Source organism: Bufo bufo, chromosome 3, assembly GCF_905171765.1.
Source record: "Bufo bufo chromosome 3, aBufBuf1.1, whole genome shotgun sequence".
Taxonomy (NCBI): domain Eukaryota; kingdom Metazoa; phylum Chordata; class Amphibia; order Anura; family Bufonidae; genus Bufo; species Bufo bufo.
This window is the reverse complement of record NC_053391.1, coordinates 319,649,054-319,671,813: the sequence shown is the minus strand read 5'-3', so window position 1 is coordinate 319,671,813 and position 22,760 is coordinate 319,649,054. Positions and strand designations below refer to the sequence as shown.

The 22,760-nt window shown below is 40.1% G+C and overlaps 1 protein-coding gene across 2 annotated transcripts in view; it reads left to right on the top strand.

The window, feature by feature from the left end:
• Positions 1-19,439, top strand: part of THEMIS2 (thymocyte selection associated family member 2) — a 77,579-nt gene extending 58,140 nt beyond the window's left edge. For both annotated transcript variants that reach the window (XM_040424338.1, XM_040424337.1), the window contains 4 exons: positions 2,418-2,819; positions 13,307-14,391; positions 15,800-15,938; positions 18,414-19,439. In XM_040424338.1, coding sequence (XP_040280272.1) covers positions 2,418-2,819; positions 13,307-14,391; positions 15,800-15,938; positions 18,414-18,493 — 1,706 coding nt within the window. In that variant the 3' untranslated portion in view covers positions 18,494-19,439. The remainder of the gene's footprint in view (positions 1-2,417; positions 2,820-13,306; positions 14,392-15,799; positions 15,939-18,413) is intronic.
• The last annotated feature ends 3,321 nt before the right edge of the window (positions 19,440-22,760 follow it).

Below are 22,760 nucleotides of genomic sequence, written 5' to 3'. Positions count from 1 at the left end.
ATATCCCCACACACCAACGTGCAGAGCAACATCCATTACTCTGCTGCACGGCACTTCAACATTAGGAGTACCTGCCCATCGGCTCTCAATTTTAGCTGATAGAGTTACCTCTGGCATGTCTAGCCGCGGGGATCATTCTCTGGACCCACGGCTGTTTATGCTATAACACAGCACTTCAACACCAGGGGTGTTTGTCCAGTGGTTCTCTATCTGCCTGATAGAGCCTTGCTTTGCATTTCTGACTATATGGTCCACTTGACTGTGTACCTGCGGTCATTAATGCTATATGCGTTTTTTTCCTTCTTTTTGTACCAACTTCCCCTGAGGAGTCGACACGACAGAAACGTGCCACGTCGGGAGGTCTGAAGATTCCACATCTTTTTTTCAACAGTGCTAGGGATCAGGTCCATTACTAGGGACAGGTATCCAGACGAGGTCGCCCTTTTCAGGGCGAGTGCTCTGTGTAGACAGGCAGTATGGGAGCAGTCCCCTTCCTACCAAGTATATAGGGTGACATAGGGCACAGAACCAATACTCCCTCTGACTGCACAGACTCCATCTGGCCCAGGAGACCACCCAAAGCCTCAGCTGATCCTAGCCATCATGTTGGTCGGGTAAGACTGCTTGCGTCTGGACAGGCGCAGCAGGTCCAATTCCTTCCTTGCTTTACCAGCAGTGGGGTACCCTCACTAGGACCCCTGTATATGTTTGTTTATGTGTTACATTGTTGCATCCCTGGGTGTATAAATATTATTGCATACTTTATAAAAGTTATATTTTAATAAGGATATTTCCCCACACCTAGGGTAGTGGGCCCTTTTTCTTACATTGTATCTTGAAATATCAGTGAGGCCTATACATCTAATAGCTTCTATCAGTCCCTCTATTATTTATTAATGATATCGAGGACGGGATTATTAGCACCATTTCTATTTTTGCAGATGACTCCAAGCTATGTAGTACTGTACAGTCTATGGAAGATGTCCATAAACTACAAGCTGACTTGAACACTCTGAGTGATTGGGCATCAACTTGGCAAATGAGGTTCAATGTGGATAAATGTTATGCATTTTGGTAGTAATAATCTCCGTGCTTCATATGTCCTAGGTGATGCAACACTGGGAGAGTCACTTATAGAGAAGGATTTGGGTGTCCTTGTAGATGGTAGATTAAATAACAGCATACAATGTCAATCAGCTGCTTCTAAGGCCACCAGGATATTGTCATGCATTAAACAAGGCATGGACTCGCGGAGCAGGGATGTAACTTTACAAAGCGTTGGTGCTTCCTCATCTGGAATATGCAGTTCAGTTTTGGGCTCCAGTCCATAGAAAGGATGCACTGCAGCTGGAAAAAGTACAGAGGAGAGCGACTAAACTGATAAGGGGCATGAAGGGTCTTAGTTATGAAGAAAGATTAAAAGAATTGAATTTATTTAGTTTTGAGAAGAGACGTCTAGTGGGGGACTTGATTAACCTATACAAATATATAAATGGGCCATACAAAAAATACGGTGAAAAATTGCTCCATGTAAAATGCCCTCAAAAGACAAGGGGGCCCTGCCTCCAACTGGAGAAGCAAAAGTTCAGTCTCCAGAAGCGTCAAAACTTCTTTTTTGTAACTGTGAATCTGTGGATGTGGTCACAGAAGGACCAGTGGACAGTTTTAAAAAGGGTTTAGATGAATTGAATTTATTTAGTTTTGAGAAGAGACGTCTAGTGGGGGACTTGATTAACCTATACAAATATATAAATGGGCCATACAAAAAATACGGTGAAAAATTGCTCCATGTAAAATGCCCTCAAAAGACAAGGGGGCCCTGCCTCCAACTGGAGAAGAAAAAGTTCAGTCTCCAGAAGCGTCAAAACTTCTTTTTTGTAACTGTGAATCTGTGGATGTGGTCACAGAAGGACCAGTGGACAGTTTTAAAAAGGGTTTAGATGGATTCTTAAAAGTAAACAACATTAATGCTTATGAAAACATGTAGAAATCTGAGTCTCACTTCCTTCTGGGATTCGCATCCCCACCTATCCCTTGGTTGAACTTGATGGAATTATGTCTTTTTTCAACCTTATCAACTATGTAACTATGTAACATTTCTTTGTATATAAAATAGTGTATTGTGGTACATTAGTGCTGATGAATTATTTTTAAATTTTGAATTAATTTTGAGTTTTTATTTTTGTCCTTTAATTTTTTTTATGCAACTCCAGATGATAGAGTGCATGTTAATCTAATTAAGTTGTATAGCCTTCTTAGGCCCATACAGAATTCCCATGAGTTGACTTTAAACAAGAAAAAATCATGCTTCATTGAATTTGCAGTCACTTCGCAATCAGTTGCCTACTTCTTTTTACTGTATTTGTTCTAAAAGGTATATTCTAATTACATAACCAAAGTAAATCGTTGTATTCCAGGTGTGTTTCAGGTCAGTGCGGATAACAGTGTGTATGACACTCTTGGTGAGTTACACCAGAAGCTCTCCTGTGATGAATACAGCCATGTATGGTTTACCTCTGAGTCAGAGTTTACTGTGGGAAAGCATATCATCCGGAAGCGACTTCCTATTCAACTATTGTCAGTTGACAGAAACACCAATTGTGGTGAATGCTACATCTTTGAGGGTTCTGATTCATATAACATCAAAATTCCTTTATCAACAAAGGGACTATTTTTGGAGTGTGAAGATAATGAGGTGTATACAGTGGAGCAGATAATACAAGACCCAGGTTTAAGTAAACGCAACTTCAAATGCACTCAAATTGGCACCGGAGAATATAGGCTTTGTCCTGAGTATGAAATCAAGACAGTTATGCACAGTAAGTAAAACGTTGGTGGCCAACAACTATGATTGAACCTTATATTTTCATTTATTCAGCTTACTTCAAAGCGCATCTTTCACCAGGATCCACTTTATCAAACAAGGCATAATATGTGGTAGGGCTGCCCAGCTCCTTTGCAGCATTTGGGATAAATCAGTACTTTATACAAAATGCAAATTAGTGCACTGAGGGTGGTACTGGACACTCAATGCACACCTTAGCTCCTACTTATGCCTCTTTCAGACGGGCGAGATTTCCGCTCGGGTGCAATGCGTGAGGTGAACGCATTGCACCCACACTGAATCCGGAGCCATTAATTTCTATGGGGCTGTGCACATGAGCGGTGATTTTCACGCATCACTTGTGCGTTGTGTGAAAATATCAGCATGCTCTATTTTGTGCGTTTTTCACCCAACGCAGGCCCCATAGAAGTGAATGGGGCTGCGTGAAAATCGCAAGCATCCGCAAGCAAGTGTGGATGCGGTGCGATTTTCACGCATGGTTGCTAGGAGGTGATTGGGATGGGGACCTGATCATAATTATTTTCCCTTATAACATGGTTAGAAGGGAAAATAATAGCATTCTTAATACAGAATGCTTATTAAAATAGGGCTGGAGGGGTTAATTTTTTTAAAATTTATTTAACTCACCTTAATCCACTTGTTCGCACAGCCCGGCTTCTCTTCTTTCTTCTTCTTTGAGGAAAAGAACCTGTGGTGACGTCACTGCGCTCATCACATGGTCTGTCACATGATCCATCACCATGGTGATGGATCATGTGATGGACCATGTGATGAGAGCAGTGATGTCATCAAAGGTCCTTTACCCAGGTCCTGAAGAAAGAAGAAAAGCCGGGCTGCACGAACAAGTGGATTAACCCCTTCACGACTGCAATCCGTCTATATACGTGATAGCTGCACATACCCCGTGCAGCTACCACGTGTATAGACGTCATTGCAGTTCTTTAATCCAAGCGCTGCAAAGCGCTTGGATTAAAGCTTCTGCCCCTGCCCTGCTGCTGTCACGGACAGCATACAGTCTAGTAATGCCGGCAAGGGACCAATCAGAGTGGTCCCTTGCCGGCAATCAATCCGATTGGTTAGTCTGTGCAGACTAACCAATCGGATCGCGGCAGTGTTAAAATGCCGGTTTCAGGCTCTGATCTGCGCTCTGCAGATCAGAGCTTGAAATCAGGTAATGTGTCCTGAAGCTCCCGATCTGTGCCCCATTCCTGTGTGCCTCCAACCCCCCACCACCACCTAGCCCTGCCTCTGCCATCGGTCCCCGCCCCCCCATCCATGTATCCTGCCCCTGATGTGGTCCGCCCCCTCCCCGCCCAATACATTCATCCAGCCCCGATCTGTAATTTCTGAATGCTGGCCGTATCCCCCCCCTTTCCAGCGCTGCCCCCTGCCCCCAATGCGGTCCCCCTGCTGTGTGTGATGGCGGCAGCTCCATTCCTGAGCCGCCGCCATCAGCAGCGAGTGTCAGCTCTATGCTGACACTGCTGTAACCCCATAGATGCCGCGGTAGCGGCATCCATGGGGTTAATAGAGGAAGGGGGCTCCCTCTCTCAACCATGCAGCGCCCAATGGTTGCCATGGCAACCGGACACTTTTCAAAGGCGTCCGGTTGCCATGGCATAGGCGTCCGGTGCTGCCACCTACAGGACATCTGGTAGTATTATAATTTGGAATGCAAGAGCATTGCAAAGTATAGTACAACCATCTGCCCCACTGGATCTTCAAGATCCAAGAGAGAACTGATAAAAAAAAAAGTGAAAATAATAAAAGTAAACATAAATAAATAAATAAATAAAAATGTAAATTTAAAAAATAAATTGCCTTTTCCTATAAAACATTTAAAAAAACGAAACAAAAACCACACATATTAGGTATCCGTGTCCGTAACGACCATCTCTATAAATATATCACATGATCAACCCCGTCCAATAAACACCATAAAAAATAAAAAATATAAACTGTGTAAAAAAAAGCCATTTTTGTCACCTTACATCACAAAAAGTGCAACACCAAGCGATCAAAAAGGCGTATACACCCCAAAATAGTACCAATCAAACCGTTACCTCATCCTGCAAAAAATGAGCCCATATATAAGACAATCGCCCAAAAAATACAAAAGCTATGGCTCTCAGACTATGGAGACACTAAAACATAATTTCTTTGGTTTCAGAAATGCTATTATTGTGTAAAACTTAAATAAATAAGAAAAAGTATACATATTGGGTATTGCCACGTCCATAACGATCTGCTCTATAAAACTGTCACATGACCTAACCCCTCAGATGAACGCTGTGAAAAAAAATATAATAATAAACAGTTCCAAAACAGCCAATTTTTTGGTCACCTTGCCCCATAAAGTGTAATAATAAATGATCAAAAAATCATATGTACCCAAAAATTGTACCAATAAAAACCTCAACTCTTTCTGCAAAAAACGAGCCCCTGCATAAGACGATCGGTAGAAAAATAAAAAACATATGGCATTCAGAAAATAGACACACAAAAACATAATTTCTTTTTCAAAAATGTCTTATTATGTAAAACTGAAACAAACAAACAAAAAAAGTAGACATATTTGATATCACTGCGTCCGTAACAACCTGCTCTATAAAAATAGCACATGATTTACCATGTCGGATGAATCTTGTAAAAAATGTAAGATGACAAAACGGTGCCAAAACAGCTATTTTTTTGTTACCTTGCCTCACAAAAAATGTAATATAGAGCAATTAAAAATCATATGTTCCCCAAAATAGTACCAATAAAACTGTCACCTTATCTCTCTAGTTTTCAAAATAGGGTCACTTTTTGGGAGTTTCTACTGTAGGGGTGCATCAGGGGGGCTTTAAATGGGACATGGTGTCTAAAAACCAGTCCAGCAAAATCTGCCTTCCAAAAACCATGTGGAGTTCCTTTCCTTCTGCGCCCTGCCGTGCGCCCTTACATCAGTTTACGACCACATGTGGGGTGTTTCTGTAAACCGCAGAATCGGAGTAATAAATATTGAGTTTTGTTTGGCTGTTAACCCTCAATGTTTTAAAGAAAAAAATTTAATAAAATAGAAAATCTGCTAAAAAAGTGAAATTTAGAAATTTCATCTCCATTTTCCTTTAATTCTTGTGGAACACCTAAAGGGTTAACAAAGTTTTAAAAATCCGTTTTGAGTAACTTGAGGGGTGTAGTTTCTACAATGGGGTCATTTATGGGGGATTTCCTTTATGTAAGCCCCACAAAGTGACTTCAGACCTGAACTGGTCCTTAAAAAGTGGGTTTTCTGGAAATGAAAGAATTGCTTCTAAACTTCTAAGCCTTGTAACGTCCTAAAAAAAATAAAATAATATTTCCAAAATGATGCCAACATAAAGTGTACATATGGGGAATGTTAAGTAATAAATATTTTATGAGGTATCACTTTCTGTTTTAGAAGCAGAGAAATAGAAATTTAGAAAATTGCAAATTTTAAATTTGTTTTGGTAAATTTTGGATTTTTTCATAAATAAAGGTGATATATATTGACTCAAATTTATGACATGTCATGAAGTACAATGTGTCACGAGAAAACAATCTCAGAATGGCTTGGATAAGTAAAAGCGTTCCAAAGCTATTACCACATAAAGTGACGAATGTCAGATTTGTAAATTTTGACCTGGACACTGAGGCATCAATGACCTTTGGTCATGAAAGGGTTAAGGTGAGTTAAATAAAAAAAAATTAACCCCTCCAGCCCTATTTTACTAAGCATTCTGTATTAAGAATACTATTTTCCCTTATAACCATGTTATAAGGGAAAATAATTACATCTACACAACCTTGAACCCAAACCTGAACTTCAGTGAAGAAGTTCGGGTCTGGGAACCACATTCAGTTTTTTATCACGCGCATGCAAAACGCATTGCACCCGCGTGATAAAAACTGAACAACGGAATGCAATCGCAGTCAAAACTGACTGAAATTGTGTACCTACTCGCGCCGGTTTGCCGCAATGCACCCGGGACGCATCCTGAGCCAAAACGTGACGCCCGTGTGAAAGAGGCCTTAGGGTCTCCACTCAGCGAGATAACAAAGGCTGTCTCTGACCCTGTAAGTAAAGTAGAGGGAGAGTGTCTTGGAGAGCAGAGTTGACAGCTAAAGTACACTGAGTGGATAAGGAATGACCTTGGTGCACTTAAAGAGTTGTTTCATCTTGCCATTAAAGGGGTTGTCTTACTTCTGCAAGTGGCATTTATCATGTAGAGAAAGTTAATACAAAGCATTTACTATATTGTGATTGTCCATATTGCTTCCTTTGGTGGCTAGACTCATGTTTCCATCACATTATACACTTCTTGTTTCCATGGTCACGACCACCCTGCAATCCAACACCGGTGGCCATGCTTGCACAGTGAAGAAAAAAAACACTGGCTTCTTTGGTGGCTGGGACCATAGTAACACATATAAGCTGGCACTTTTTCCTATAGTGATCAAGCATGGCCACCAATCCTGGATTGAAGGGTGGTCATAACCATGGAAACGAGACATGTATAATGTGATGGAAAAATGTATCTATTTAGCAAAGAAAGCAATACGGATAATAACAATACATTAGTAAGTGCCTTGTTTTAACTTTCTCTACATGATGAAGGCCATTTGCTGAAGTGAGACAACCCCTTTAAGTCCTGACCACCAGGTGGCCGGAAAACAGCAGAGCACAAGTTGGGGAAACAACATAGCTTGCTGTGCTATGCTGCTTTCATAGCTTCCATGCACTGCAATAGGAGCTACTGAAACACCGGAGCACCGGCCCTCTCAGTTGTTTCCCGGCCACCTGATGGTCATGATTTTGTCTTATCTCGCCTTAGTAATGGCAAGAAGAGACAACACCTTGAATGTAGTAGGAAATGTAACAAAAATATCTGGCAAACTCTGGTGGCTACTAACACAGAACTAACTGCTGTGCATCAAACTGTGCTCCTTTACTCCTAAATGTCTGTTTAGGCTATGCCTACTGTGAATCATGCTTGGGACATATGATAGGGTGACTTTACTTGAATGTCACCTATCCTATACATTTAATTCTCTCAAGTTATCACAATTTGCAGTCAGGTCCATAAATATTGGGACATCGACACAATTCTAAAATGTTTGGCTCAATACACTACCACAATGGATTTGAAATGAAACGAACAAGATGTGCTTTAACCCCTTAGGGATGCATGACGTACTGGTACGGCATGTTTCCCGAGTCCTTAAGGACCCATGACGTACCGGTACGTCATGAGTTTAAAATGAGATTGCGGCGCTGCGGGGGTTAATCGGAACAGGATGCCCGCTGAAATCATTCAGCGTGCATCCTGTCACAACGCCGGGGGAGGTGTCATATGACCCCCCCCCCCCCCGTATCGGCGATTGCAGCAAACCACAGGTCAATTCAGACCTGCGGTTTGCAGTGCTTTCTGAAGTTTCTGATCAAACTTTAAAATGCCCAAAATAAAGTTTTTTTGGTGCGGTGGGGGGGGGGGTTGCGGGCGGTGCGCCAGTGGGTATACCAGAGTGTCAGCACATTGCTGACACTCTGGTATAAACAGCTGACATCTGTGCTGTGATGTCAGCCGTTTAACCCTTTCCATACCGCGGTCCGTATGGACCGCGATATGGAAGAGCAGAGGTTAACAGTCGAGAGCTCCCTCCCTCTCCCATCGTGGGGCTGCTGTGCCTTTGCAGCCCCCAGACAGGATGGGGTCACAGAGGGAGGGAGCCCCCCTCCTTACCCTTCCCCGTCTGCTCAGTTGTGGCCACAACTGAGCAGACTGGGAAGGTTCCCATGGCAACAGGACGCCTTCTCAGGCATCCTGCTGTCCATGGTGCTGAACAGATCTGTGCTAAAGGCATAGATCTGTTCAGACAAAGTGTAAGTAAAATACAGTACAATACACTATATAGTGTACTGTACTGTATTATACAGACATCAGACCCACTGGATCTTCAAGAACCAAGTGGGTCTGGGTCAAAAAAATGTCAAAAAAAATGTGAAAAAAGTTAAGATAAAAAAAACACATTTATCACTGAATAAAAATTAAAAAAATAAAATACACTACACATATTAGGTATCGCCGCGTCCGTATTGACCGGATCTATAAAACGGTCATGTTACTTTCCCCGCACGGTGAACGCCATAAAAATAAAAAAATAAAAACTATGAGGAAATTGACATTTTGTCCACCTTACTTCCCAAAAAAGTTAATAAAAGTGATAAAAAAAGACGCATGTACGCCAAAATAGTACCAATCAAACCGTCATCTCATCCCGCAAAAATCATACCCTATCCAAGATAATCACCCAAAAACTGAAAAAACTATGGCTCTTAGACTATGGAAACACTAAAACATGATTTTTTTTGTTTCAAAAATGAAATCATTGTGTAAAACTTACATAAATAAAAAAAAGTATACATATTAAGTATCGACCGGCTCTATAAAGATATCACATGACCTAACCCCTCATGTGAACACCGTGAAAAAAATTAAAATAAAAACAGTGTAAAAAAAAAGCCATTTTTTGTCATCTTACGCCACAAAAAGTGTAATAGCAAGCGATCAAAAAGTCATATGCACCCCAAAATAGTGCCAATCAAACCATCATCTCATCCCACAAAAAATGAGACCCTACCTAAAATAATCGCCCAAAAACTAAAAAAACAATGGCTCTCAGACTATGGAGACACTAAAACATGATTTTCTTTGTTTAAAAAATGAAATCATTGTGTAAAACTTACATAAATAAAAAAAATTGTATACATATTAGGTATCGCTGTGTCCATGACAACCTGCTCTATAAAAATACCACATGATCTAACCTGTCAGATGAATGTTGTAAATAAAAAAATTAATAAAGGTGCCAAAAAAGCTATTTCTTGTTACCTTGCCTCACAAAAAGTGTAATATAGAGCAACCAAAAATCATATGTACCCTAAACTAGTACCAACAAAACTGCCACCCTATCCCGTAGTTTCTAAAATGGGGTCACTTTTTTGGAGTTTCTACTCTAGGGGTGCATCAGGGGGGCTTCAAATGGGACATGGTGTCCAAAAAAACAGTCTAGCAAAATCTGCCTTCCAAAAACCGTATGGCATTCCTTTCCTTCTACGCCCTGCCGTGTGCCCGTACAGCGGTTTACGACCACATATGGGGTGTTTCTGTAAACTACAGAATCAGGGCCATAAATAATGAGTTTTGTTTGTCTATTAACCCTTGCTTTGTAACTGGAAAAAAAATATTAAAATGGAAAATCTGCCAAAAAAGTGAAATTTTGAAATTGTATCTCTATTTTCCATTAAATCTTGTGCAACACCTAAAGGGTTAACAAAGTTTGTAAAATCAATTTTGAATACCTTAAGGGGTGTAGTTTCTTAGATGGGGTCACTTTTATAGAATTTCTACTCTAGGGGTGCATCAGGGGGGCTTCAAATGGGACATGATGTCAAAAAAAACAGTCCAGCAAAATCTGCCTTCCAAAAACCATACGGCGCACCTTTTCCTCTACGCTCTACTGTGTGCCCGTACAGTAGTTAACGGCCACATATGGGGTGTTTCTGCAAACTACAGAATTGGGGCAATAAATAAAGCATTTTGTTTGGCTGTCAACCCTTGCATTGTTATTGGAAAAAATGGATTAAAATGGAAAATTTGCCAAAAAATTGAAATTCTTAAATTTCATCTCCATTTGCCAATAACTCTTGTGCAACACCTAAAGGGTTAACAAAGTTTGTAAAAATCAGTTTTGAATGCCTTGAGGGGTGTAGTTTCTAGAATGGGGTCATTTTTGGGTGGTGTCTATTATGTAAGCCTCACAAAGTGACTTCAGACCTGAACTGGTCCCTAAAAAGTCGGTTTTTGAAAATTTCTGAAAAATTTCAAGAATTTCTTCTAAACTTCTAAGCCTTGTAACATCCCCCAAAAATAAAATATCATTCCCAAATTGATCCAAACATGAAGTAGACATATGGGGAATGTAAAGTAATAACTATTTTTGGAGGTATGACTATGTATTATAGAAGTAGAGAAATTGAAACTTGGAAATTTGCAATTTTTTACAAATTTTTGTTAAATTTGGTATTTTTTTTCATAAAATTTTTTACCAGTGTCATGAAGTACAATATGTGACGAAAAAACTATCTCAGAATGGCCTGGATAAGTCAAAGCGTTTCAAAGTCCTTAAGGTGAAATAGGGCTGAGTCCTTAAGGGGTTAACGGCATACTGTCAGCTTTAATTTGAGGGTATTTACATCCAGATCAGGTGAACGGTGTAGGAATTACAACAGTTTGCATATGTACCTCCCACTTGTTAAGGAACCAAAAGTAATGGGACAGAATAATAATCATCAATCAAACTTTCCTTTTTTAATACTTGGTTGCAAATCCTTTGCAGTCAATTACAGCCTAAAGTCTGGAACGCATAGACATCACCATACGCTGGGTTTCATCCCTGGTGATGCTCTGCCAGGCCTCTACTGCAACTGTCTTTGGTTCCTGCTTGCTCTTGGGGCATTTTCCTTTCAGTTTTGCCTTCAGCAAGTGAAATGCATGCTCAATCGGATGCAGGTCAGGTGATTGACTTGGCCATTGCATAACATTCCACTTCTTTCCCTTAAAAAACTCTTTGGTTGCTTTTGCAGTATGCTTTGGGTCAGTGTCCATCTGCACTGTGAAGAGTTCTGAAGCATTTGGCTGAATATGAGCAAATAATATTGCCCGAAACACTTCAGAATTCATTCTGCTGCTTTTGTCAGCAGTCACATCATCGTTAAATACAAGAGAACCAGTTCCATTGGCAGCCATACATGCCCACGCCATGACACTACCACCACCATGCTTCACTGATGAGGTGGTATGCTTAGGATCATGAGCAGTTCCTTTCCTTCTACATACTCTTCTCTTCCCATCACTCTGGTACAAGTTGATCTTAGTCTCATCTGTCCATAGGATGTTGTTCCAGAACTGTGAAGGCCTTTTTAGATGTCGTTTGGCAAACTCTAATCTGGCCTTCCTGTTTTTGAGGCTCACCAATGGTTTACATCTTGTGGTGAACCCTCTGTATTCACTCTGGTGAAGTCTTCTCTTGATTGTTGACAACAGATTCCAAATGCAAATAGCACACTTGAAATGAAATCTGGATGTTTTATCTGCTCATTTAAATTGGGATAATGAGGGAATAACACACACCTGGCCATGGAACAGCTGAGAAGCCATTTGTCCCATTACTTTTGGTTCCTTAACAAGTGGGAGGCACATATGCAAACTGTTGTAATTCCTACACCATTCACCTGATTTGGATGTAAATACCCTCAAATTAAAGCTGACAGTCTGCAGTTAAAGCACATCTTGTTCGTTTCATTTCAAATCCATTGTGGTGGTGTATAGAGCCAAAAATGTTAGAATTGTGTCAATGTCCCAATATTTATGGAGCTGACTGTAAATGTCCTAAATGCATTTCTTTAAAGGTATACCATTAAACCTTATGAGCATATACAACAGCCCTTAGAAGACTTGACCTCCTTCTCTTTCCATCCCCCAACTATCCCTTTGTTTCTTGGACCAAGAGAGTCACGGGAGTTGAGCCTTTTTCTTTTTATATTACTCATATTATAGGTTATATTCTAACTGTTCTACAACTGTTACATTACTATACATAATGTTCTTTAAGCTCATATTTGGCATTGCCCACCGATGTTGGAAGTTTATGCTTCTTTATTATGTATTCACATGCATACTTTGTGAATCTTTGTTTTGATATCTTGTCAATAAATACTTTTTGACAATAAATTCTTCAAATGATATTTAAACTACTATATCAGAGGCTGATTTTGTGGGTGGGGGTATATATAGCTAGTCTTGCCCTGCACAGCCATAATGAATGGTAAAATGAGCTGCATATTCTTTAGTTCTATAGTGTGTTTTAAGTACGTTTATGCTTAGAACTAGTATTACTAGCACACCTACAGTACGTGTAAGCCTGATAAAAAAAAATCATAAAGCTAAAAAAGAAATCAGTGAGGGAGACAGCAAGTCACCTGTCACATTCCCTTCTTATCTATAGTATGCCCCACACTTTTGAGCAGCAGTCACCTGGCTCCCACCCATGCTGAACTATATGCTTGCAGAATGTACAGTAACAATGGACATCACATGGGCAGCTCTACACAGGTACACAGAGCTTTGACCTTAGTTACCTAAAGGCTTTGACTAGTACATTGGGTTTTGATACAAGAAGAATTTTAATTAAAGAATAACAAAATTAATGTAATGTTGATTGTATATTTCAGTGTACTTGGTTTAGCGTTATATTGCAGGACATACACATGCTACTGTATGACACTTAGTTGCAATGTCAGGCAGTACATAGACAAGAGTGAGGCTATTTGAGGGAGAATTGTTTTTAAAATCCTGGATAACTCCATTAATTGACATTTGTATTTTTCATCCCCAGTGAGAAAAGGATTTGTGAAGATGCCATCAAGTCTAGAAGTAGATGTAGTTGACATCACTGCCCACTGTGGCAATATCACTTTTCTCCAGCCTTTGTCTTTGACGGATGTTTTTTATCAACAGAAATTTCCTATTGTAGCAGAAATTCTGGATGCAGCAGACTTTCAGCATCTGGTAAAAAATGATACCTACTCAGCTCTACAAAAAGGACAGAAAATTATAATTTACAGAAAGACTGTGTCAAAGAAAGTCCTTGCCACAGGCATTAAAGGCAAGACCTCTAAATTCTTTTATATCTACGATTCATACCAAGGAAAATTTCGTCAAAGACCAAGAGAGTTTGATTCCATTTTCGAGCTTTGGACAAAAGCTGTAGAAGGAACTAAACTTAAAGTTGTAGTGATCCAGGATTGTGATAGTGGTGAGGAAAACTTCCCTTCCCTTTGTATCGGAGATCATTTACAGGTTTTATACAATACCAAAACTGTCCTAACAACTCCAGGGGGGCCACAAGAAACTGATGTCCTGGTTTGTAATAAAGGCACAGCAGAAGATGGTGGTGGTGATGATGATGATGATGATAATGAGAAACCAGAAGAGGTCATGCTCCCTATATATATGGAAGGGCGATTTGTTGAGGAAATTAAAGATACAAAAAAATACAACCTTTCCAATATAATACTGAAACTTAAACTGCCTTGTGAGGTTAAGGTTGTAACAAAAGACACATGTTTATCAAATGATCCTTTGGCATCCTTTCCTTCTATTAGGCTAGAGGAGATAATGGAAGAGTCTTCATTACTTGTCTCTTTGTATGATAAAGCTTCAGAGTGCTTTGAGTTGCCAGTTAAATACTTTGACATTTCTGTGGTTTTGTTGGAAGAAAAAGTAGCATCCCCTGCTGGACTGACTAATTCTACAAAAGTAGAAGAACTTATGGAGTGCTTCTATTACAACCTAAGAAAAGACCTGCCAAGCCACCAACATCCTCCTCCTAGGCCACCAAAAAGAGAAGTAAAAGCTAGGGAAAAAGTTTCATGCAGCAAGTCGTTGCGGACAAAAAAAACATTACCTCCAAAACCAAAGGTACTATAATGTGTTGTCCTTCCTACAACTGAACTGCAGTTTTGTTCTGTGCATACATTAATTAATTAATTTAAAGAATTCTGCAATATTGTTATAACACTGAGGATATCAGTGAGTATTATTTTAGTACATGTGAGCTAGTCTTGTTAGTAGCAGTGACCTGATCACTGATACATTACTTGCTAAGCTGTCCTTACACATTCAATAGCCATCGGCCAAATGACTGACAGCTATGTCTCCCGACCTTGTAGGTCAGGGAAGCAAGAAAACCTTGCTGTCATGTTCCTGGAATTGGTTCATGGCTGAATTTTTGCATGGTCTAGCTGAAAGTGTCATTCTGTCATACAGTAAACAGCTGTCCAAACATCTATCCATAGGTATCGGAGTACCCAGAGTGTGCCAAGAAAAATTCTCCATATCATTACTCCATCTCCACCAGCCTGAACTGTTGACACCTGACAGGAATGGTTCATCTTTTGAAGTAGCTCAGATCACTTGATTTTCCCATTCTAAGGCCTCATGCACATCCCTTATTTTCAGTCTGCATTTTTTTGTGGATCAGATGCGGACCCATTCATTTCAATGGGTCTGTAAAAGATGCGGACAGCACACTGTGCTGTCTGCATCCGCACGTCCATTCAACGGCCTCGCAAAAAAAATAAAAACCTGTTTTTTTAAATGTATCTTTATTTATGTGAACTCAGTCTAATGTGGATTCACACCCACATAAAACTCACCTACTTGATTTTATGCTACTCTGTGGGGGCATATATCTCATTTCTATATAGGGAAGCTCCAATCATGAAAGCACGTGTCTCTAATGGTCATTCAGTGTATGCCCTAACAGGTCATATGTAATGGGGTTATCCCATATCACACTTCTAACTAAACAATATATGCATTCATTATTTAATGCATAGCCATCAATTGCAAAGTGGGATACTTTAGACTATAAATGTCTTTACATGCATGAATTTGGTTCAGGAATTTTTATACCAATGAAAAATGTCAGAATATGCTCATGATTTTTATTTATGGCACTTGTTTTTACTGTGTTTTTTGTGGCTTTTTTTGCGACATATTTTTCTAAATGGCTGCATTAGCTGCATTTTTTTTTTTTTTCGGTAGTGAAAGAGATGGTAAAACGTCTGAAAAAAACCACTACAGCTACAGCACCCTGCGTTTTTTAAAAGAAGGCAGAAAGACAAAAAAATGGCAGGAGAAAAAAAAATACTTGTGTATGCTGCATTTTATATTTCTTATAGACCTATATTTAAAATCTGGAGGTGGTTGTACTGCAAAAAAAATTCATTCCACTAAAAATTGAAAAGTGCAGAAAAAAGCCACCAAAAATCTAGATGTGAAATTACCTTAACTCCTCTCCTGTTTTCTTTTTGTCCTGTTGCAGAAATCGGAGACTATGCATTCTCATGGTCTAAGTGGTCATAATAAGATGTCTCATGGAAGCAAAAAAATGAGTGAAATAGACAACGGGCAAAACAACATGTATAGCACAACACCCCGAAGAAACACAGTATCAGTGTCAGGTCAGTTAATATTAATGTAACTGCACTTACAAACTATGTATTTCAATTATTTTAGTCCTCTGAGATACAGGTTTAGTTGTACTTTTTCTCATTATACAGTATGTAAACTGTAATATATTCTAATACAAGTAAAAGGACCTGGAACCTTGGGATCCACAGTATTACTAACTAGCCTTTGCAGTGTGTCTTGAGGCTGAATGAATAAAACTGCTGCTCAGAATGCTGGCCACTAAAAAAACTATTAGGCTAGGTCTACACGACGACATGTATACTCTTTGATGTTATAATTATTCTTTCATTACATTAATCTAAATATAAAGATTTGAATCTTAGGCCCCTTTCACACGGGCGAGATGTGAGGTGAACGCATTGCACCCGCACTGAATCCGGACCCATTCACTTCAATGGGGCTGTGCAGATGAGCGGTGATTTTCACGCATCACTTGTGCGTTGTGTGAAAATCTCAGCATGTTCTATATTCAGCGTTTTTCACACAACGCAGGCCCCATAGAAACGAATGGGGATGCATGAAAATCGCATAGCATACGCAAGCAAGTGCAGATGCAATGCGATTTTCACGCATGGTTGCTAGGAGATGATGTTATTAAATTGATAAAAGTCAATTTACTGTATTATTCCCCCTTATAACATGGTTATAAGGGAAAATAATAGCATTCCTATTACAGAATACTTACAAAAATGCTGCCTGAGGGGTTAAAAAATAAAAAATAAATTATTCATTTCTATGGGGCCACACGATGTGCTGTCCGGATCCGGAAATGCGGATCCGCACTTCCATGTCCGCAATTCCGTTCCCGAAAAAAATAGAACATGTCCTATTCTTGTCCGCAATTGCGGACAAGATTAGGCATTTTCTATTATAGTGCCGGCGATGTGCGGTGGGCAAAATGCGGAACGCACATTGCCAGTGTCCGTGTTTTGCGGATCCGCAGATCTGCAAAACACATACGGATGTGTGAATGGACCCTTAGGCCCCTTTCACACGGGCTAGAATTCCACGCGGGTGCAATGCATGAGCTAAACGCATTGCACCCGCACTGAATCCAGACATATTCACTTCAATGGGGCTGTGCACATGAGCCGTGATTTTCAGGCATCATTTGTGCATTGCGTGAAAATCGCAGCATGCTCTATATTGTGCGTTTTTCACGCAACACAGGCCCCATAGAAGTGAATGGGACTGTGTGAAAATCGCAAGCATCCGCAAATGGGGACCCGATCTTTATTATTTTCTCTTATAACATGGTTATAAGGGAAAATAATAGCATTCTTAATACAGAATGCTAAGTAAATTAGGGATGGAGGGGTTAAAAATAAAATAAAAAATTCAACTCACCTCATCCACTTGTTCGTGCAGCCCGGCTTGTCTTCTTTCTTCTTCTTTGAGGACCTGGGAGAAAAGGACCTTTGGTGACGTCACTGCACTAATCACATGGTCCATCACATGGTCCTTCACCATGGTGATGTACCATGTGATGAGCGCAGTGACATCACCAAAGGTCCTTTTCTTCAAGGTCCTCAAAGAAGAAGAAAGAAGACAAGCCGGGCTGCACGAACAAGTGGATGAGGTGAGTTGAATTTTTTATTTTATTTTTAACCCCTCCATCCCTAATTTACTTAGCATTCTGTATTAAGAATGCTATTATTTTCCCTTATAACCATGTTATAAGAGAAAATATTAAAATCTACAGAATACCTAACCCAAACCCGAACTTCAGTGAAGAAGTCTGGGTTTGGGTCTGGGTACCACATTCAGTTTTTTCTCACGCGCGCGCAAAATGCATTGCACTCGCGCGGAAAAAACTGAAGAACACAACGCAATCGCATACAAAACTCACCCCACTTGCAGGCAAAATCGCATGGTTTTTCCCTCAACGCACCCTATCCGGCCCTCACACACGACGCCCGTGTGAAAGAGGCCTTAGGGTTCGAATCAGTGGCAAAATTTATGAGTTGCATGCTAGTTAGGTAGCAGATTTTTCTGTAGATTTGCTGTAGATTTTACCCTATGCATTGCAAAGTGTGAAATCTGTAGTGAAAATCCACAGATTTAAAAACTGTACCACACTTCAATTTCTGAGCAGAATTTTTTTTTGTAGTGTATGAATGAGATTTGTTCAGATCTTATCCATTTTGCATCTACAATTGTAGACAGAAAATCCAACATGTTTGCCCAAGCAATATTTGGTCCCTCACCAGAGCCTGTGAAAAACTTGTGAGAGTGACTTTCCGCCAAAAAGAGAATGTAATGGCATATTGCTAGGATGTGCCCCACTGCCCATACTATTATGACATAGCCTAGCAATAAGCTTTAACATTAGAAAATGCGAGCCTTTTCTTGTTTGTGGATTATATAATAAAAACATTTTTTTATTTTTTTTGAGAAACTAATAATATTTTTTATCATGTAGTCCTCTCCGGCCAATAGTTATTTAAAATTCACTTTCTGTACAGGTACTGACTCTGATGACGATTATGAGCAAATAGATGACCAAATTTGTCATCTAAACTTATCATCTAAAGTGAATTTGTGACAACGATACTCAACGTCGGACTGGCAATCCCTGGGCCCACCAGAGGAAATGAATCTGAGAGCCCTTATCTATACAGACCCTGTGCATATCTACTTTCAATAACCCATAAACTTTTTGTTGTTATTGCCCACACTGTATCTATCATAAATAAGGTCAAATTAGTTAGGCTACATGCACACGACATGCATAGTCTATGGGGTTATTCACATGGCAGTTTTTTTGACTGTCAGTGTAAAACGGATGTAAAAAAATAGAACATGCTCTATCTTGTCCGTTTTTCACCGACAGACTGCCCCCATACAATTGAAAGGGTCAATTTTTAACGTCTGTTTCTCAGAAAGGCATCAGTGAAAAAAACGTCAGTTAAAAATGTCAGTTTTTAACAGATGTTTTTTTCACTGTCATGTGCATGTAGCCTAATTTATTGTTAAATATTCATGAAATCTATTCGAATATTTGGTTTTCCAATATTAAAGGGGATTTTCAACTAAAAAGAATGGTGACAGTGGGGCCAGAATGTCTTAAAAATATAAAAGAACCACTACACACCACTACCAATCTCCTATTGATTTGCTCCAATGCAGCCTGGGACTGCTGCTCTTTACTTCCGGCTTATGTCTCGACATGCAGGAAAGCCTATTAATGTGATCCACCTCTGCCCGTAGACAGGACTCAGAAGTAGTAAGTAACGGGTACCCAGGCAGCATTGGAAAGGCAGTAGTGAGAGATCTTTGGAGGTATTGGTTCTTTCATGTTTTAAGACATTCTAGTGGGGCTGCAACCAATTTTTTCAGCTGAAAAATTCCTTTAAATAATGCATACTTTTTTGCATTGACCTGACATTAAAGGGTTTCTGTCACCCCAATTTTTGCTATTAAACAGGCTGACATTATATATGTGAAAATGTCACCTGAATTTAACTCTGCATTTCTTTTATTTAAGTATGCCGCCGTTTTCGTGTAATTTTAACTTTTATTTTATGCAAATGAGGCTCTAGGAGCAGGGGGGGGGCGTTGCACCTGCTCCTAGAGGCTCCATTCGCCCACCTCATTTCCACGCTCTTCTGTCTTGATTGACAGGGCAAGGCCAGCGTTGGTTCTCCTGCTGGCCTCGACACATAATCTTACCTTTCCTGTGAGAATCTGGTTGTTACAATGTCGTTTCACTGGTGTCACTCTACCAAGTGCTTAGGTGTCTTTGTGGCTTTCAGTTTGGGCCATTGTTTCTATGGTGGTTCATTGTTGCCACTGTTCCGTACATCCTGCCCTTGGTTTATTGTGGGTGTGTTAGTGCCAATGTGCTTTGTATCTTTCCTCAGTTCAATTTTGCGTGAATGAATTTTCCTTGGTCTTGTGCATCTGACTAATGAGTTTCTAAAGTCTGCTATATAATTCCTGAGTAGTTACCTTGCTATGGATTTCCTGAGGTGTGTGTCCCGTCCCTGTGCAACACTGTTTCTGTGGGTTCTTTGCATGTTTTGTCTGTGTCTTGATTCTGTGAAGGAGCTCCTGATCCATTTGTCTGTTTGTTAGCTTGGTCTGTTAGTGATCTGTTCGCTTGCCTGTGGTCTGAATTTTGTCCTAGTTCTGGTGGTCTTTTCCGTGAGTCTGTTCCATAATTGATACTGATTGACGCTACCGCTGAGCACCGGATCATTGTTAAGGAGTGCCGTCCAAACAACCTTTACATGTTCCATGGATTTTGAATGAGAGTGTCTGAATTCAGTCCAATGAATTTCCTAGTTCTAGTCTGATCTGCCTTGCTAGGTTTCTGTATCTGGACTTGCTATGTCTGTACTGCTCCCTAGAGTTCTATGCCTGTTCCATCTTGCTAAATTTCGGTTCATGTTTCTGGCTATGTCTGAACTGTATCCTGAAGTCTGTACCATGAGTTTCCATGTTCTTTGCTCATCTGTCCTCAGTCTGCTTCTGCTTGGTTTTGTCTATGACCTTGCTTCTGCTTCCAGTACCGTGAACTGGTGATCCCCTTCTTGTTTGATTGACAGTCCCTGAGGTTCCTGAGCTGGTAGTGATGAAAGCCAGATGCATCGAGTGGAGTGGCATTGCCCACAGTGCACCTAAAACCTTATTTGCATACAAATAAAAACAAGCATTTCTCAGAATTATAGGAGTGGATTTTCATAAGAGAGGTATGTCTTGGGGCACCCTACACGGCAGCATGTTTACTTAGAATCTGAATTTCAAGGTGACAGACTTTTTAATTTGGGTTGTATTGGATTTAATATGATATTTATGTGATATAATTTGTTGCTGTAATGTTATTTTTTTCCTGCTCAATAAAAATTATAAAATCAACTCATTGTGAATCAACTCATAATAAATGGAACTAGTGGAAAATGACTGTCTCCAAATCCAAAGTTAGCTCTAAATAAGGTTGTCTTGTCCTGTGCTTTTGGGGCCTACTATTGTGTTTGGGCTTCGGCCAACTAAAATACCCCCTGGTACTCTGATGAGTCAGAAAGCAGAATTTTATTATATTTTTTAGATATAATTGTCTAATAATTACAATCATTGCCAAATAAGACTTTTACGTATCTTAAAATATAGAAAAGTATATTCTTCAAGTGCATGCTGTGAAGCCTTATCTTTATGAAGGATATACTTCAAGGCTTTTATAATTGTATAACTGCGGCTAGAGACAAAGGATTCTCTGCCATCCTCTATGAATGAGGCAATTGTGGGGGTGTTGCCCAAGCTGGGAAAGGACGTGTTAATGGCAGAGTCTTATAGATCCATTTCACTGCTTACAGTGGATGTGAAGATACTAGCGAAAATCCTAGCAAATCGTCTGTCCTCAGTGATAACATCTATCATTCCCTCTGATCAGGCTGGCTTCATGCTAAATATGTCTACAGATGTTAATATAAGGTGTTTATTCTTGAATATCCAGGCTAGTCAGATTCACACCTTGAATGCAGTGGTCGCGTCTCTTGATGTGGCCAAAGCATTTGACAGTGTGGAATGGCGATACTTTTTGGCCATGTTACAGCAGATGGGATTTGGTAGTACATTTATTAACTGGATAAAATTGCTATATGCTGCACCTACTGCTAGAATACGGGCTAATGGGAGACTCTCTGAGTGTTTTTCACTGTATAGGGGTACCCGACAGGGATGTCCACTGTCACCGCTACTTTATCTGTTGGCAGTGGAGCCCCTGGCGACAGCCCTTAGAATAGCAGAGGTTGTAAAGGGGTTTACATATGGAGTGATGCAGAAGAAAGTGCCGTTATATGCCAATGACTTGTTGGTGTTTTTGGATGATTGGCCGAGTTCACTTCCAAGAGCAATGGCTATTATTTACCAATTTGGCAAATTGTCCAGACTGCTCATTAATTGGACAAAATCAGCTCTACTCCTGCTACATTCAAGGGGGATGTCTCTGATTCTCGAACTATGGGTCTTCAAAAGGTGATGGAGTTTAAGTATTTAGGGATTCAAGTGTCTGCGGACTCTTCTGATTATAATAAATTGAATTTACAACCCTTAGTAGAGAAGTTCCAGCATAAAGTGCAGATGTGGGTATGACTTCCTCTCACATTGATAGGTAGAACAAATCTACTACAAATGATTCTTATGCCTCAGCTGCTCTATATGCTCCAGAGTACTCCGGGATGGTCCCAATTAGATTCTATCATAACGTAAATTCTATATTTAGGGATTTAATTTGGAGTATGTAGCAGACTTGTATAAGGAGGGGACTCTTAAATCCTTTCTGCAATTGCAAGAGGAGTACCACTTACCCAAAAGGTCTCTATACCAATACTTACAAATAAGACACGCCCTTCAGGTGCAGGAAAGACTCTCTCCAGTGTGCCCTGCTGCCAGTCACTCCATCTTAGATCTTACTGCCTCTCATGGTGGTACTAAGGGAATAATATCCCATCATTATAATAGCCTTCTTGATAAACAAATCAAAAAATTTCCCTTACTATTACTGGAAAAGTGGAAAACAGATATAAGTGACTTAATGGAGGAACAATGGGAAGAAGTGTTAAACAGCTTTCCTGATGTAGCGGTGAGCGAGGCACATAACCTTTCCCAACTGTATTTAATGCACAGGGTTTATAGGACCCCCAAACTTCTGTTTTAAGATGGGCTATAGACAAGATGCAGCCTGCCCGAGATGTGTTATGTCACTAACGGGGTTAGTGCACCTCATGTGGAACTGGCCCAGACTCCGACGTTATTGGAGGGAAGTGATGTCGATAAATCTGGATTTTACAGTATTGGTGTGTATTCTGGGA